The sequence below is a fragment of the Telmatherina bonti genome (assembly GCF_933228915.1).
Source record: "Telmatherina bonti genome assembly, chromosome: 15".
Taxonomy (NCBI): Eukaryota; Metazoa; Chordata; class Actinopteri; order Atheriniformes; family Telmatherinidae; genus Telmatherina; species Telmatherina bonti.
The window spans coordinates 27,804,643-27,822,867 of NC_136613.1; the positions used below are offsets into that span (position 1 = coordinate 27,804,643).

General features: G+C 36.9%; 1 protein-coding gene across 1 annotated transcript in view; it reads left to right on the forward strand.

Annotated features, from left to right (window-relative positions):
* The window catches only part of LOC306766896 (partitioning defective 3 homolog B-like), a 230,308-nt gene that overhangs the window by 66,185 nt on the left and 145,898 nt on the right, over positions 1-18,225 (forward strand). The window contains exons 5-8 of the mRNA XM_079254754.1: positions 603-673; positions 7,719-7,802; positions 11,830-11,955; positions 16,535-16,790. Of these exons, the coding sequence (XP_079110880.1) occupies positions 603-673; positions 7,719-7,802; positions 11,830-11,955; positions 16,535-16,790 (537 nt within the window). The remainder of the gene's footprint in view (positions 1-602; positions 674-7,718; positions 7,803-11,829; positions 11,956-16,534; positions 16,791-18,225) is intronic.

Consider the following 18,225-nt stretch of genomic DNA (forward strand, 5'->3'; position numbering starts at 1 on the left):
ACTGTATGTTTTATTGTACCCAACTGTACTGGTTGTTGTCTTCTTGTGCAGATGGATGTTGTATGTTTCAGGTGACAGCCGGACATTCTGCTATGATGTTTGTTCAGATACCGGCAATGCAAGGGCACCCAGCAGGGGGCCTTTTGTCTTCATTGGCTTGATGTTGGTTTGGTGTAGCCCTAAAACAAACACACACACACACTTGATGTGATCCCTCCTCTATTATTTAAAGATTACATCTCCCTCTGCTCGCGTATACGTTGCTTTCTTCCACCTGTCTGCCTCTCTCTCGGTAGATGTGCCCACCGTCCGTATTATTCTGCACTGACAGCTCAGTCTTCCTGCCTTCAGATATTAATTGCTTCTTTATCTGTTCATCTGTTAAGCAGCTCCATCTCTCATTACTCCACACATTTATTCATTCATTTCTTTTGTATGTTTGAATTAAAGATTAAATCAAAACACAGATGCTTTTTAAAAAATTCTGGCCACATGGCTTTTAATATTCTCCAAAAAATACATTCCTCCTCAAATCATCTTGAAGTCTGTTAATGTGTGTGTGTGTGTGTGTGTGTGTGTGTGTGTGTGTGTTTACTCTGCAGGCAGCCAGTCCCACTGTGGAAAAGCCTGCAGCAGTGGATCAAGCCCAAGGGAAGCACACCTTCAGTAACAGGTCAGTGTTTTCATATCTGTGCTAATGTAACCCTTTTAATTCACTTTGCCAATAATTTATCCTGATAAACTACTGAAATGTTTTTTGGTGAAATATTCAGAGATAAGTGACTATCAAGGATTCTGCATGAGTTGTTATCCAGCATTCGTGTTTACTGGTCTTTACTGTGCATGTCCCACTTTCTCTTCATTAAAGCTGGATTCTAATCCAGATCAAGGCCCTCACAGATATGGTTGGTGTTAAAAAGCTCCATCATTAGCTCACTACAAAAGACTGCCAAAACAAGGTCAGGGTAACACACACATGCAAGGAAATAGAGGCATGCTTAGACTGCCATACACACATGATCAGAAAGATAAACAGCTACAAACACACTTGCATCTTTTATTTCTTTTTACAGACATGCACACAACTGAGCACAGAACACACATGCGTGCACTAATGAGTGCTGCCTAATTAAATGCTGGGTGCAGAATGTTTTGTGTCTCTTATGGGCCTTTTTTTTTTTTTTTTTTTTTTGTCCATGTGTTTATTTTGGCTCTGTGGGACACGATCCTCAATTCAAACACAGAGAGGAGGATCGACCGTTGCCATTCACATTATACCAACAATGTGCTGCTGTATATCTTGTTAGGAGTAGCCATTGTAGGGCTTTCATGTTGGTTGTGTGTATCCATTTAAAAAATAGTTGTTCAGGCAATCATTAATGTACTCCCTGTTCCAGCCAGCCAGAATTTTTGCATCAACCTTTTTGGGTTTTTTTTTTTTGGTTTTTTTTTTGCATAAATATGCAGCCTTTCAAGAGTAATGTTTCCCAGGTTAATAAACACACTAAATTTGCTGCAAAAATAAATGAGCAGAGGATGAATGCGTATACATGAAAATAGACAAAAAGCATAAAATATTAACTACTGTACCTCCATGTTGAGCCAGGACATTGTCATCATTTTTTTTTTCTTTTTCCCCTCACTATAAATGGTTTGGATAAAATAATTTGTGATTTTAACGCCACATTTTGTATGAGCCATCTTGTATTGATGGGGATAGGAAATACTATAATAGTAAATGTTTCATGCTTCAGGTGTAGATGATATGATTAACAAATTGACTAAATCTGTTTATTTAATTAATAATCAAACATTGACATAATCTGAAAGGAGGTACTTGGAAGAGTGTAAATGACGTGCCAGTCTGTAGCATACACTAAGTGTTTAACTGAGAAATCTGACATTCTCAGGATTTGTTACAAAGCAAGGTGCAAAAGGAAGAAGCAATACTAATATGAGAACCCAGTGCCAAACAGCAATGTTTATATATTAATTTAATAATTAAAACAAAGAAAGAAACAGAATAAACAAAAAGAGGGGAGCAGTCTCAAACCAGCTACGCAGTGGGCTGTAGGATCTGAGCCGCTCCCCGACTAAAAAAAAAAGATGAAATTAAAGGCCAATTCAAACTACACCAAAAAGCAAAGTGCTGCGGTTGGTGTTGACCTCCCCTGGGCACTGCTCACTCTGCCTTTATCCATCCCAGGGTGCCACTCCAGCATTTCACTGCAGAGACAAAAAAAGACATGTGAATGACACCAGAGGTCTGATCATGATGCATGTAAAAGCATTAAAATTTAGTATGGAAGCATTTTAGCATTGTGAAGTTAATTTGAAATATTCTGGAAAAACAATAAAGCTTAAAAATCATTTTAGCACCTTTTAAGAAAGGATGAAAAGACCCAGCTGCAGTTGGTTCCAACCAGGAGGCATTGAATATGTCAGCGCTTCATCTCTACTTTGAAAAAAAGGAAACACAAAAAAACAAATTGCAAACTCAATAACATCTTTGACTGCCAAGAATTTGGATGTGTTTTCTGTCTGAAAAGGAGACCTTTTGTGCTGTGTTACATATTTTGGAGCAGAACTCCAACTTCCCATCTTGAAGGCATTGCACCAACACAACGATTTCCACTCTACACATCCAGAGCCAAAGTCATTTAACTCTTAATCTTGATCCTGCCAGAATATTATAGTGTAGCTCTATTATACTGTATAACTCTGTAACTGCACTCTTCATCACTAACGTTTGGCTGATAGCTTCTCATTTGCTCAGTGTTAAACCAAAGAACAAATCCTTATTTCATTCATTGTATGAACCAGAAAGATAGTTTTTTTTTTCTTTTCTACTTGTTCTGTCCAGCATCATAGCAAGCAGAAGAGGAACATGTTGGTTTAAACATCATTGATACATCAATTAATTGATCTAAGTATGGTGCAATTGAAAAAAACTGTTTCTTTTTATGTTTCTTTTGCTTTACTTGCAAATATGTTGGCAGTTTTGTCGTATTTATGAAATGAACTGGAAGTGCACCATTTATGTTAGAAGTATCTTGCTTAGAAAGTAACAGCAGTCAAATAAGTTAGAAAAAATTCATCCTGTAAACAAAAAAAGATATGCCTCAATAAACATTTAATAGTTACATTACTTCATTTTAATTTATTCCAAACTGTGATGTGCCATAAGGCTACATCCCAAACACAGAATCTTTTGAAGACGTATTCAACATGGAGAAAATAATAAGACTTGGCGTGGCTGTGACACAAGCAACATGGAGGATGATGGCAGGAAATTGAGACAAAGGGGAGGTGTTTTTTATTTTTCAGTAAAAGCCTAATCTTGCTTGCTAACTTTTCTAGCTCAAATGCAAGGCCGTAATCTGCACTGGTTTTGCCTGCAGGTTAAGGGGAATATGGTGCTATGGTATCACTGGCTCAGGAAACATGCAGATGGCTTGGAAACATAGAAACATAATGGCAACATTTCCAGACTTAGTGGCTGTGGGATGTTGTTAAAAAAAAAAAAGTTTGCGTTAACTATTAAAAAACAAGGTGATAAACTTTAACTCGTCTCCTCGTGGACATAGTTTGAGAGTGTCAGTTGTCGATGCAGTAATATAAATACTAATAATCATCCAGAACCAGTGTCCAGTTGCATGACTTGTCCGAAACCAAGACCCTAAAAGGGGCAAATTGTCAACTTCACAAAGCAGCTGTTCTATGTTAACAACACTGACGTCAGGTATTGGATGCTTTATCACTTTTTGCTTACAAACACCAGGAAGTGCAGCTATGCATTTCATTTATATGCAAGTCTTATGCATAAAACCTGTCTCTGTAAGGCGCTGTCTGAGGATGGTTGCCACCACTTTTTCTCCTTATCTCTATTTCATCTGAAGGGAAATATTAGCTACTGTAATACACGGTTCTGTCGGCTAAATTAATGGCAAAGCAAACAAAATGGAAGCTATTTAAATTTCATTACCTCTACTGAAACTTATTCAGTACAATGCAGGGAATTTAGGTTGATAAAGAAGTTCACATTTAAGACACGCTTTCAGATTTGCATCATTTAAATTTTTTTTTTTTTCCCCCATGCACTTACCCACTCATGCACGCACACGCCCTACTCTCATACGCGTCATCTCAGTAGTGAGTAATGTAAAAATGATGTAATGGTTTTTGTGGTCGCCGGGGAAACGATCCTTGAAATTGCAAAAAAAGTCCAAAATGAGTAAAGGAATGCGGCCATAAATACTGGAACAGCGGAGCATACATTAAATGACTGTGTGTGTTTGTGTGCGGCTGTATATCAGTCTGATTGCTGCGTTGTGTGCGTTGGTGTGCGAGTATTCCTTTGCCTTTAGATGTGAAAGTGACACCTATAAATACAGTAATGGCTCATCATAATTTGAACCCCACAGCATGCACAGCAGAAAACTCATTCCATGCGAATCAAAATGTGCTTTTATACGGGAAAATAGATTTTTGCTAAATTAGTTTATTGAAATAGCATTTCCAGCATATTATATTTCTTTTGTGAATAAGGCGCTCTATTGAACAATGTTGGGGAAGTCTGGAGGTGAAGAGGTAAATAGCTTTCATTGGGTGCACCATACTAACTCTGGAAGAGGTTTCATTTTGTTTAATGATGTCTCTGCATTGTTGCTGTTTTGTATCATAAATATATTATTGATGAGCACTGAAAAGTCTGATGTGATAAAAATCTGACCCATGAGGCTGATCTGTTCGGATCTCTCTCAACCTTCTGGCTTTGGCTTTCTAGTTTCACTCATGAAATAAATGTACACACTCATTGATTAATCAAATGTGAAGGGATTTGAGGACTAAATCTCTCAAAATGGAATATTACTAACCCATTTATTCAGTAATTCATGCATTTAACAGTTATATAGGCTTAAGTATTTCCTTTCATTAACATTTAGATGTGAACATTGTCTACGCTCCTTACATCTGTGGTGCTTTGTTCAGAAAGCCATAGGAGGTAAGAAAGAAAGAAAAAGGAAATGGGTTGATAAGTAAGTACAGGGATGAGAGTGTGAGATGCACTGAGATGAAGAGAGTGGTTTGGTAATGCATATCCTCCTTTTTATTCCTCTGTGTTTCTGTCTTTCATGGGGAGGATCAGTAAAGTGGCAGCTGGATAAAGAGAACACCTGCTCTCTTCATCTCTTTGCTTCACTCAGTCCCACTCTCCCTCTTTCTGTGCATTTGCTTTTTTTCCCCCTCTTATTTACTCAACGTGCTCCCTCTCTCTCTTTTTCTCGAGTTTCACCCATTTTGTCTCTCTCAATCCCCTTCATTTTTTGCATTGATGCAGCCTGTCAAACATCTCACGAAAAAAAAGAAAAGAAAATGCAAATGGATCTCAATTGCTCGTGTGTGTGTGTGTGTGTGTGTGTGTTAGAGATCAGAGGCACAACAGCAGGAACGGATAGAGGGGGTTGCATGTTATTTTCCTACTCGTTTTAATTCTATTCATTAGCCTTGTCTAATTAATTCACTGCCTCCTCCCTCCCACAATTCACTGTTTTACATCCATACCATCTTGCTTCCTACTTTTTCTCCCTTCATCTCGCTTCTTCTCTTTCCTTTTCCCTGACATTCTTTGATTGATACTAATAAGTAAATGGCAGTGTTTCTCTTTCAGCCATTCATAAAACTAAAACATCTTACGTAACTGCATACATGAAATTTGGTCCTACTAAAGTAGGGATTGAGGGTTGTTACACCCTCGACACTGTCTTGTGTTTGGGTGTGAAGTTTTAGCAAAGTGTAAAATGTAAATAAAAACTGAATGTAATGACTTGCAATACTCAGACCCATGTATTATTCCCAATAAAACATCATTATGTCAGATAATAAACCTTAGACATGTTAATATTTAAAGAAAAAAAATATTTTAAATTTGGCGGCAGCATTGTTTTGAAACAGTTCAAACAGGGGCAGCAAAAGACTGGGAGGTAATTGGTACATGTCAAATTCAACTGGAGGAGCGTTTGACAGCTAATTTGGTTACTTGGCAATAGAGGAGTTTTATGACTAGGTACAGAAAGAGCACTTTAGAGAGGCAGAGTCCCTCAAATGTAAACATGGGCAAAGGTTGACTAATCTGTGATGCGATGTGTCCAAATATGGCTTCATGAGATTAGCAAATCATTTCATTCTGTTTCTATTTACTTTCATACTAAGTCCCAACTTTTTAAGTTGCGGTTATAAATTTACAGTATTTCTACATATTCAGAAGATGAATCCTATAGACTTTTTTGCAGTCTAAAAATCTGCATAGTTATGAAACTAAAACAAATATTACTGCTAAATTGCCCACCTTTTTTTGTATTTCTTACTACTGCACTGCTGTGTGGGAGCTGTAGGAGTATTCTACAGAAAATAGTATTAGTATACACACTATTACACTTTAACAAATGTTTTCAATAAAAGTTTTTTTTTTTTTTTTTTTTTTATGAGTCTGGTCATAGTTTAGCTTATTAAACAAGAACTATCATGGACTATCAGATGCAGAAAAGACATTTCATTCCCATCTTTCATTTCTGTGTCTGCAGTTGTTTGGATTAAATCAAACTTGCTGAGTCGCAATGGGGAAGCATCAGCTTTGTGTTTGTATGTGTGACTGTGAGGCAGAGGGGTTCAGACAGAGACAAAGAGGAAGGGAGAACTTGTCTTTGCACTTTGCATCTCTCCTCTGCTACCACCCACATCATCAGTAACCCTCTCTGCGGAGTTTATCAGCATCTGTACTGCTATCTGTTAATGGGGATTTAGGGATGGATGAATGGTCTAGAGAGAGAGAGAGAGAGAGAGAGAGAGAGAGAGAGAAAACCAGGAGACAGAGTTGGTGAGACAGACAGAATGAAAGAACACAAAACATTTGAGACAAACTTGCACAGTACTACACAAACACACACACAGGGAGCAGAGGGAAGGTCACGGGAGGATTAATGGCTGTGCTCTGATAGATAAACTAATCAAACAAACAAAAACTTTAAAACACAGACCGAATGTAAAGCGGATGCACACTTGAATAATCCAAACTAGACAGAGACATGGTGAGATTGAAAGCAAAGTAGAAGCCCACAGAGAAGAAAGGAAGGGGGGGGTTATTGAAAAACACACACGAATCCACTGTAGTCTTCTCTTTTATTGGTTTTGAACAGACGTGTCTGCATTGCCTTCTCTAAGGCCTGCATTCACAGGCATGGATTAAGTCCTTAACAAAAAACTGTTTTTTGCACAGTCAAGGCATCCATGAAAAATCATCAACCTGGGATCGTCGTTTGCCGCATGAGGAAAAACTTTTCCTCAAGTGGCAAAAGTTTTCAGGACTCCTATCCTGCTGTGTTTGTGAGTCATCGCACGTGTGGCTTGTTCTACTTTTTGTCTTCCACTGAGTTCACAGCCTCTTCCTCACATCTTGCTCAGCTCTGCATAATGTTTTATCTTCCATGGATAGGTCAGAGGTTTGAATGCTTTCAAAGGTTTTGTTTCACACGCCGTCCGCTGCCCGATATGTTCCAGCAGCTCGAGCACGTAAACATAAATATGAATAAAATTCTGTTTTAGGTCCAACTTTTTTGCACTTTTTATCTGAATGACAATTATAACTTTGGCTTTTCAAATCATTAATATCTGGATGTGTCTTTGTCCATGTGCTCACCTGTGTGTGTGTGTGTGTGTAGCCTGACCAGGATGGTGGAGATCCTTGGTGAGGACAGTCCACTGGGAATCCACGTGGTTCCCTACTGCTCTTCACTCAGTGGACGGTGAGTTTTGTGCGTACAGATGCATTCTCACACTGGAATGTGTCCATCTATGTATATTGACGACACATGAATAATTTGCAGTGGATCTGTGTTACTTTTTTAGATGAAGAAAGATCATAAAGGCCCATTTATGCTCTATGCTAAAGACTGTTAGGGTCCTGGTAAATGTGTACCCATAAACAAAGTAGCACCACCATAAACCACAGGGGCAGTGTTAAGCAGGTTAGCTAATGTGTCAGCTTCAAATGGAACAAAAAGAGAAGAAGAAGCCATGATGTATTTAGTCATAGACATCATATATACGTAGACGCCTCATTGAGCGCTGGAGAGTGAATCAGCGTCGCCGCCATATTGGATGGGTCTCCGCTTTCGAGTTTTGCTGCAGCATCAACATAGTTTCCCCACAAAACTTTTTTGTGGAACAATGCGTATATATAACACAAACAAAACACTTTTCTACATAATTGGTTGATAAATAATGTTAACACAGTGAATAATCTACTAAATGCAAATGATACATTTTACTCCAATGAGGTGTTTAAGAGAGAGGGATAAAGAGAGAGGGAGAGAGAGAAGCTCAGTGTATCAGAAAGTGTCCCTCAGCCGTCTAAAGCTGTAGGAGCAGAGCTAGTGGATGCTAACCCTCCCTAACTATAGAACTTATCAAAATATTTTAACATAAAAGCACGTTATTTCTTTAATTTTTTAAAGTGATCTGTATCATAACAATATCCCTGTCCTTTGTAACAAACCAAACTGTGAGAAAAATCAGGTAAAACATCGTGAAATTATTGTTGTGGCTTACAAATAAATGCATCAGAGGCGCATGGGAGACCCATCCAAGATGGTGGCGTGATGAGACGTCAGCTCGTATAGGCAGCGTGATACAATGCAGCGTCTATTTATATATGATGTCTATGTATTTAATGGCCACACAGATTACAGATGTGTACTTCCTTGCATATTTTTGTTTTTGCTGATGTCTGAACCGGAACTCTAAACTTCTATGGTGGACGTATCAGCTAGCAACCATGCTAACCTAAAGGATGCAAGTATTAGGGCAGTTTGAGTCACACTTGAAAAGGGTGCACCTATTTACTTAAAGGAGTATAAATGGGCCTTAATGAACAGCTGCATTATTGTTTTATTACCCACTGATGACTCTAGCTCTGATGGTTTCTATCTTTCTATCTTCACCAGTTTTTCCTTTGAGATAATCTTTGTCCTAAAGGTGACAGATATTCACCTCTGAAATAGCTCATCATAATTATCAATGAATAAAATCTCTTATCAGATCTTTTTTTTTTTTTTTACCATTTTGTAATCAATACTCTGACCTTATAGCTAATTTTAAGGTCTTTGCTGTGAAAGCTTTTGTCATAAAATGGATGAAATCAATTACTGGAATTTAATGTCTATGTTTCTATGCTCCAGTGTAAATTTGAATGCCTTCCATAGTTTCTTTTACCCCACTCCTTTTTCTTTTCTTTAATCTGTGCTCACCTTTGTCTTGGTTACAAATTTTTTGTCTGAAGTCATGACTTTTCATCTACTTCTTTTAATTGCTATCAATAGCTGCATTTCCATTACATTTTTTTTTTTTGCAAAATTGTGGCGAATGCAAGGTAGCCATGTAGTTTATTATTATTTTGGGATTTTCTACTTGCTGCAGAGAATTTTCTACGGCTTTTCTCCCTCGTTTTCTTTTCTAAAACTCTAAAGTTTGCCGTTGTTTGTTCCATACCGCGCCATCTTCACCAAAAATGAACTGGTCACGACCCACAATGTCACGTCTGGGGATCTTTGATGCGGAAAAATAGTTTCCATTACACTTTCGCGATATATTTCTAAATGGGAACATCTAAAAAACCACTCCCTTTTCAGTGATATTTGAACATTTTTTTCCATCAGCGGTTTTTTCTTTTTTATTGCAGTGTTTAGTTTTTGCGCAATTCTAGGTGTTATGGAAACGCACCTAATGTTTTAAAACTATTAAAACTATGGTGAGCTGTAAATATAGCACAGGTGTTGGTGACAGACAACCCCTGGCAAAGACTATGGAGTCATGACACTTAAGAGGATGTTCAATAAGCATTTTTACCTTGGTATCAGCCAGGCTCTTACTTTCTTTTATAACACCTAACAGATCAGCTCTCAAGCACCTGTACGTTTCTGAAGAGCTAAAGTGAAACTTGGTGGGCGTTTCCCACTGTCACGATATTGGCATCGTCACGTGTGACACTGCTCCTGGAAAATACAAAAATGGGGAAAAGGTGGAGCTGAGAGGTGGCGCTGTGAGTGTGGGGATGGATAATTGATATTGATCATACTCCAAACTGCCTGTAGCTGAAAGCTAACTGAGCTAACCCAGAGCTAATGGGAGCTAACTAGCTAATGGAGGTTGGCGGGCAAAAGCTAAATCACGTTGTTAGCTTGCTAAAATCTGCGAAGTGCTACACTCTGCCTTCTTGCCGCTGAATATTGGATACCTGTCAATCAAAAGGACATGTCCCTAATTATGCTGAATATCAAATATCAAATATGGTGAAAGCTAAACAGATGAGTTATAAAAAATATTCACCCCACTCATAGTTGTCATAAACATAAACCTGACCTATTAGATTTTAAATAGTTTTTTTTTTTTCGTTATTTTTTACCAGTCTGTTAACGGGCTTATCTTTGCTGTGAAGTTGGTCTTTTTAACATGAGACTCGACTGGAGTTTTCTCTGTTATTGAACCCCCAGTGGATGACGGGGAAACTACAATTTTTGGTAATAGGCTTAACTTTTGTCCAACTCAGGTTACCATTTGGTTTGGACCCTTTCATTGAGTTTTCTTTTTCTTTTTTCTTTCTTTTTCTTTTCTTTCCGCCATAAGTTTTAACTTTAAAATTGTACTGCATGTTTGAACAACTTCCTGTCCAGGGACTCTAAGTGGAAGTTAGCAACTTTGCTAAAACTTTTTACTTTGAGGTCAGTGTATTGTTGTGCATGTCCATGTCAAATGAATGACTGTATTGGTTCCGAATGAACATACTTCAGACGTGCAGGCTGGCATCATCTCCGCTCCTCTACCTGACATTAATATATTATTAGTGATTGTGAAAATGTGTTTATTTTTTTGGACAGGCATCTTTACTTGTTACAAGGGATTGGCACAAACCAGTAGTTCCTTCTCTAAATATTATTTTCATTTCGTCATGTACAGTCTATAACTGCTTTTCTTTTGCCCATTGTAACTTATATTTTTTCTTTTTGTTTACTGGTTAAATTCATGTTGTATCAGTGTAAATTTTCCTTTAGCTAGTTTCTTAAAGTCCAGTATCATACCACTCCTGACAGAAACTCCTGTTTCTGTCCCTTTAAATAAAATAAATAATTTTTTACTAAATTTTTTTATTTTAATTTTTTTTCAAACATTTTCTTCATTCTTTCTTGGTTGACCTGTATATTTCCCCTTTACAACCCTCCCACATTGTTCATATCTGCCCTAAATGTTCAAAACAGCTCACTAGTGAAAAACCGCCATCTTTTGCCATAATAAGTGATAAATGATCTATTTGAAGAAGTTTTATATCCTTTCCACTGTTTCCACTGACAGCTGCCTGATGTGGCCGTGGTACAACAGCTGCTGCAGCCCATCAGGCTCAGCAAGCTTTCTCTTTTCTCTGCAGACTCATTTGCATATTTACACTAGTGGGAGTATTTGTTTTGGAAATGTAAATTTCATGGTGATTCACAAAAAAAAAAGTCAAACTGTTTGAAAACACCTTCCCAAAGTCTGAAAATTAAGTTATTAAATAAAACAGTGTACACCACAGCTTTGTTTAGTGTAAATATTTTTACAAGATGAAGCAGAACCATCCTGAGTGTGTTGTGACCCGACTATAGTAGTTGTCTCATTAAACCATATTCATTGTGTCTGTCTATGCCAACAGTCACCTTGGTCTTCTGATGGACTCAGTGCTGGTTCTTTTGAATTTACAGATGAATAAAGTTTTAATAAAATCATCTTCTGTCCTGTCAGGCCTCTTGGTCTGTATATCCGTGGAATCGAGGAAGAGAGTCGTTCAAGAAAGGAGGGCTTGTTTCAAGAGGACGAGTGCATTGTCAAAATCAACAACACTGACCTCATGGACAAGACATTTAGCCAGTGAGTACAAATTTATTTATCTGTGGTAAGAAGACAAACAAAACATTTGAGATGTTGAAAAGCTACAAAATCATGTCTCAAGGTCATGAAATAAAAGGAAAATGAAGTGTAAGAACTTAACTTTTTAATCAAAGGGACACAAAATGAAAATACTACTTGTATTCATATTGAGAACAGGTATTGGAATCAGGACACTCAGGTATTTTATTTTAGTTTTGGTTTGTTTTAGTTACTCTGCCAAGCAGGTTACGTTTGTGGCCACGTTTATCTCTCTATTTGTTAGCACCTTTATGCAAAAACTACTGGGCTGATCTATTATATTTAATTTTTTTTTCTTTTTTTCTGAGAATGGGTCTTGGTCTAACTTAGTCTATGAAGTTTTGTTGCTGAGTCGGAGGAAATTGTGGACAGGACGTTTAAAAGCAATTCTTTACAATATAGGTGGAGATGAGCTGCTTGCCGGAGGTTGTGCGCTCTCCAAGTGCTTTTACTATTGAATGAAATTGAATTTTTAATTCAGTTTGATCTTTTTTTAATTTAACACCGAATTTAGGTTATTGCTTAATTTAACTTATCAATTTCACTTAATTTGTTACGTATTTATTTTTATTTTTTTATTTAATTTTGTATTTTCTTTTGCTAGGAAATCTCTTGAGATTGATAATTTTGCTTTGCTTTGCTAAAATTAAAGCCTCAATTGGCCCAGTTTTACACATTTGATAAAACAACACAATGCAAGTACTAATTGTTTGTATTTTAGTGGTAAAATCTAGAAGCAACAATGGAAACACATCCAAGCAAAAAGATATGAAAATGTTGGAGGTTTTCCTCAGTCAAATCAGCCTTAACATTTAGAGTGGGAATATTCAGGAACATTTTGATTGGATTATAATTCACATAACACACAATGCCTTTGTGTTGCAGTCCACTTCCTCTATTTGGTTTACTTGGTTTACAAACGAGGGTATGTTTTTTGGCCAAAGTTTGCTTTTTCCATCCACACCAGTTTGTTTGCACATCCACACCTCCCCCACAGAACCAGACCTTTGAAGCAAACAAAGCCACCCATGGAAGTTAAATTAATTCCACAGGCTAACTTTTATTGCTGAGGCTGTCAGATGGATTTCATGCACAGCCATCATGCCTGTTTTATGCATGCCACAGATGGTCTGGGCACGGCACTTCCACATTTTTGAGTTCCTAAATGTTGTGTCATTAGGCTGACAGTTAGATTTTTTTTATTTGCACATTAGTAGTTTGTCCACATTTCCATAACATTGCATATGTGTCAAAAAAAAAGAAGAAAAAGAAATATATATATATATATATATATATATATATATATAGATATATATATATATATATATAGATATATATAGATATATATAGATATATATATAGATATATATAGATATATATATAGATATATATAGATATATATAGATATATATAGATATAGATATATAGATATATAGATATAGATATATAGATATATAGATATATAGATATAGATATGTAGATATGTGTATGTACGTATATATATATATATATATAACAACTTAGGACCCAATACTGACCTACTGAAATACAATCAAAGACATATTCAGACATTTTTACAAACTGTTGTGAACTGAAGCCTCATTGGAAATGGTTTCAATGAAAGGATGGGTAACAAGAAGCAAGGTGAACGAGATGAAGAATGAATATGGCTATTGCAAATACTGATTTTTAACCTTATTACAGTTGAACACTGTGCCGGATACGCCATAGCTGCAATAATGTTAGTGCATGTGTCAATAAATCACTGTATCCATTTCCTGTTTTTCTTGCAATATAGAAAGAAATGAAGAGTGGCTCAAGACTTTTTACAGTACTGAATATGTGCAAACATTTCTGTCTCTACCTGTGCCTAAAAGCCATCAACTGGGCAGTGTCTGGGGGTGTCTCATGATTACAGAGCAATAAAAGGACAAAAGACACATCAGTAAAAACAATTGCAACAGATTACAAGTCCTGATGCAGAATTTATGGTGATTACAACACATCACAGGGACCACACAGTCCACTCCACAGCTCATGGCCAGGATTCAGCGTGGTAATAAGATTAAATAGGGGCTATTTTATGCTATAGTGAAAGTAAATGGATTATCAGTGGAGGGGTTGTACCTATTGTTCGCAAACAGGTGTGCACTCTCTCAAAAACACCAGTTCTCATAGCTATTTACCCATAAGCATTCAGTGTTGAAAACATCCAGAAACCAGTGAACAAGGCGAGGAACACTTTGATAACAATAAAATAAACTGTAATGTAAGCGAGTTTTGGATCAAGCTTCCTCTAAACAGTAATGAACTTGTGTTTGGTCTCACAAACAAACAGCCCAGTACTTTGAGCATTGTTCAGTGGCAGCAGGTTTAGCGTGATATATGGTTTCATCCAGCAAAATGAGCCTAAGTAGGGCATTGAAAGTCCAGTGTGGAGGCTTTGTGTCTCCACACTGACAATATCTCCGCCTGGCAGCTGCATTAAAGAAACTTGTTTGATTAGGATGTTTTTACAGAAATGTGAATGCATGTTGTTGAGTTGGGAACAATGACGATATCATCTCTGGACAATGGTTTAATTGTACATTTCAAAACACACAGCTTTCACATCTAGTTTCATTGTTCTGTATTGTGTTGTCAATACAATGAAAATCTCTTCACATATTGTTCAGAAAGGTGCGACACAAACTCTCTCATTGTGTTGGATGGTTTTTCTGTGGACATGCTGCGTCAGATTAGTAAAATGAAAATGACCACCCATGTACTTGTATTCCCACTCTATCAGTAGTATCAGTGCAGTATGAGAGTATGCAGGCATAACAGGATTATTTATTTGTCATTGGAACAAAATATTTATGCATGCTTGTTCCTTTTTCACTTGTAAGTTCATTATTTGGGTCATGCTGGAGTCTGGTGTGTTGTAGTCAAGTTTCTGCTGTTGCACACTCGTGTGGCCAACAGTTTTACATGCTCAATAACTACATAGCTAATAACATAAACTAACTAAAATTTAGTTTAGTTACTTTACACATTTATTTTTCATTTTTATGTAGTTATTGTTGTTAATTTAACCCTTTCATGCAAAGTGGTCACTATAGTGGACACATACTTACAAGCTTTTTTCTTGCATATTCATGAATGAGGATGGTATATTTGTAAATTAACCACTTTAGTGGATGCTGGTGAGTCATCCCGATACATAACATGTCACTAAAGAATAAATAAATATATGATATAACTGAACATAGATGCATACATATTAATTATGCAAGTTTGCATAAGAGAAAATGAAAGTGCTATATTTTAAAAAAAATATTTACATAATATAATTGTTGTTTTATAAATAGTATGTAAAACACATAAAAACAAGTAAATTGAAAATGTCCCTAGAAAAGACAAAAAAGTATCATTGCATATGACTTTAGAGGGAAAATTCTGTATAAATGAATGAAAAATGAAAAATACTTTATTAATACCCAAAGGGAAATTGTGAGGGAAATGTGGCATTGTTTTTCATTAACACATGCATTAAAAGGTTAATATTTAATTGTAGTTTATTATATACTGATAACATTTGTTGTTTTATATTCTGTTCTACATGAATACATATAGTGCATCTGATAAAACTGATTTCCTTCACCCTTTTAATTACTAATATTTGTCTTCATACTATCTGCATGTATGATATTCAGAGTATAATTATACTATTTTTAATTAATATATTTTATGGACAGCTTTTTAAATATAGTTTCTAGTTAGAGATTGCTTAAATCAATATAGATGTCATAATAATCTTGGTGGTAAAGGATAAGAATTGAATTGAATTAAACTGATGAACTGGGTTTACTCTGGGAATATGAGGTGGATGATGGTGTGTATCAATCACTCCTGTCACAGTGGTCCATCTAACTAAATTAGTGTGATCTGATCTAAAGTAATTTTCTACTAAATGATCTTTTTTCTTGATCATGAGATTATAATGACCTTCTGTACGGATGTCATGGCTGCTTGAGCTCAGTGACGATGAGAACAAAAACCAGGAACGGTCATTGTAACTTGTGACAGTTCATAGAGGAAAAATAAATAGGAATATGCAGATTATAATAATTATGGGTAAAGTTCAGTGAATATATTTTTTCTAAGCGACCAGGTTGTGATACAGCAGTACTGAAGTGTATTAAATCATTGCAGAAATATAACTGCTCATTACTAAAATGCCCAATTAACATGCACATATTTTAAATGAGCCATTTATAATCAGATTTAAACTGCATCTTATTTTTCTTCTAATTGAGTTTTATTCTCTATAATAGTTGGTTATCTCATGAGAGATTGATATCTACACTCTGAATGGTATTGAGAATGATGACATGATTAGTTTTAATGGCAAATTCATGCCAAATGTAGTATGCATGATTTACAAATGGCTCTCGCTTAGTGAGCAAAACTTGCTGTTGTGTCTTACGCACTTCTAATTGCTTTTCTGCATTCCTTTCTCTCTTTGTCTTTGTCATCCCACTTTCCCTCGTCCTTACAGAGCCCAGGACATTTTCCGTCAAGCAATGCACTCCCGACTCGTCTGCTTGGAAGTCGTGCCCTCTTCCAACAGGGAGCGATACGAGAAGAGTCTAATCGGTCAACTGTTTGGCAGCAGCACTGGTCCCAACTGCAGTCCACATATCGCCAAAACCAAAGAGCCACCTCCACCCATTAAAGCCAAACCGCTGTTTAAACCCTCTGAGAATGCAGCCACACGGCTTGCAGAGGAAGCCGCCTCTCCAGAAGCTTTCACTGTGAGTTTATAACTTGTGTTTCTTCTGAATGTCAACATTTGAAAGGATTATTACAATCTCACACACGGTAAAAAAAAAATGGGTCGTAAACATAACACTGATGCAAAATGTACATTAAACATGATGATGGCATCAATGATAATGCATGAATGTGAGAAAAGGTGATAGTTTGTTTCTTCTCATAAATGAGCAACAAGACACAAAGCTTTCAGCGAGATCATGAATTTATTTAAGCAATAATTCTCCGTCTTCCCTCCTTCACATTACTTGTAGCTCTAAAAAAAAATGTCATCTTCAGTGAGTTTTGTGTTCACGTTTCCAATTTGTTTTTCTAGGAACTACACCTGATTGTAGTTTCATCTTAAATCTTTTTTACTCAACATATAACGTGGGAGAAAACGTCATTTTAAAAAAAATCTCCAACGTTTCTCATTGATTGGGCATATGTACGAATCCAGGCATGTTTAGCTGGTGGAAGCTGCTAATGCTAACTAGCTTTTAAAGCAAGAGTGAGCCACCCCAGTCCTCGAAGGCCGCAGTCCTGCAAGTGTTCAGAGTTTCCCTGTTGCAACGCACCTGACTCACATCACACTAATTAGCAGACTAGTGCAGAGCTTGACATGAAACCTAACAAGTCTGTTAATTATCCATTGATTTAAGTCAGGTGTGTTGCACCAGGGGAAACTGGCAACACTTGCAGGACTGTGACCCTCAAGGACTGGAGTTGCCTGCTCCTGTTAACTTTCCTTGATGGTTTCTGCCGGTTGCTAAACGAAGGGCATTGCAAAATCAACAATGGTGTCTCGTCTATCGTGTAAGATAGATCTTATAAACACAACAGCATGGCCACTGAGGGGAAAGCTGGAGATTTAGGTGGGAAAAAAACATACTGCAACTAACACAGTAAATTCACTGGAAGATGTGAGCTTCCTCGGGAGAATGGAGCAGGAATATAAGATGTGTGCATTATGACATGCACATCGAGTAGGAGGAGCGCATACAGCAGGAGCAGGAGTGTTTCTCACTGGGGGGAAAACCAGTTGTGGGCAGGGCTTACAGTTCAGACTACTGGTTCTCCTCTCTCATGGTTAAAACTGCAGAATAAGGTAGAGCTCATTTGTAGAGACTTGAGCCATCACACATTATTTTTATTTCATGTCCACCTCCTCACCAGAGCTGTCAAGCCTTATAAAACCCAAGCACATGTTAGTGTGTCATCAACATCACCATGGTTACTAGCCTGACATTTAAAAACAGCTGGCGCAGAAAGAACAGTTACTTAGCAACAGCTGATTATCTATTTTATTAAAAATAAGTTTGTCATTTAATGACTGAGATGTTATAGACCATTTTTAAATAAACATTTGATAGGACTGAATATTCATGTTGTTTTCTGCATCACATTGTGTGATAAACAATTTTTACTGTTAATGCA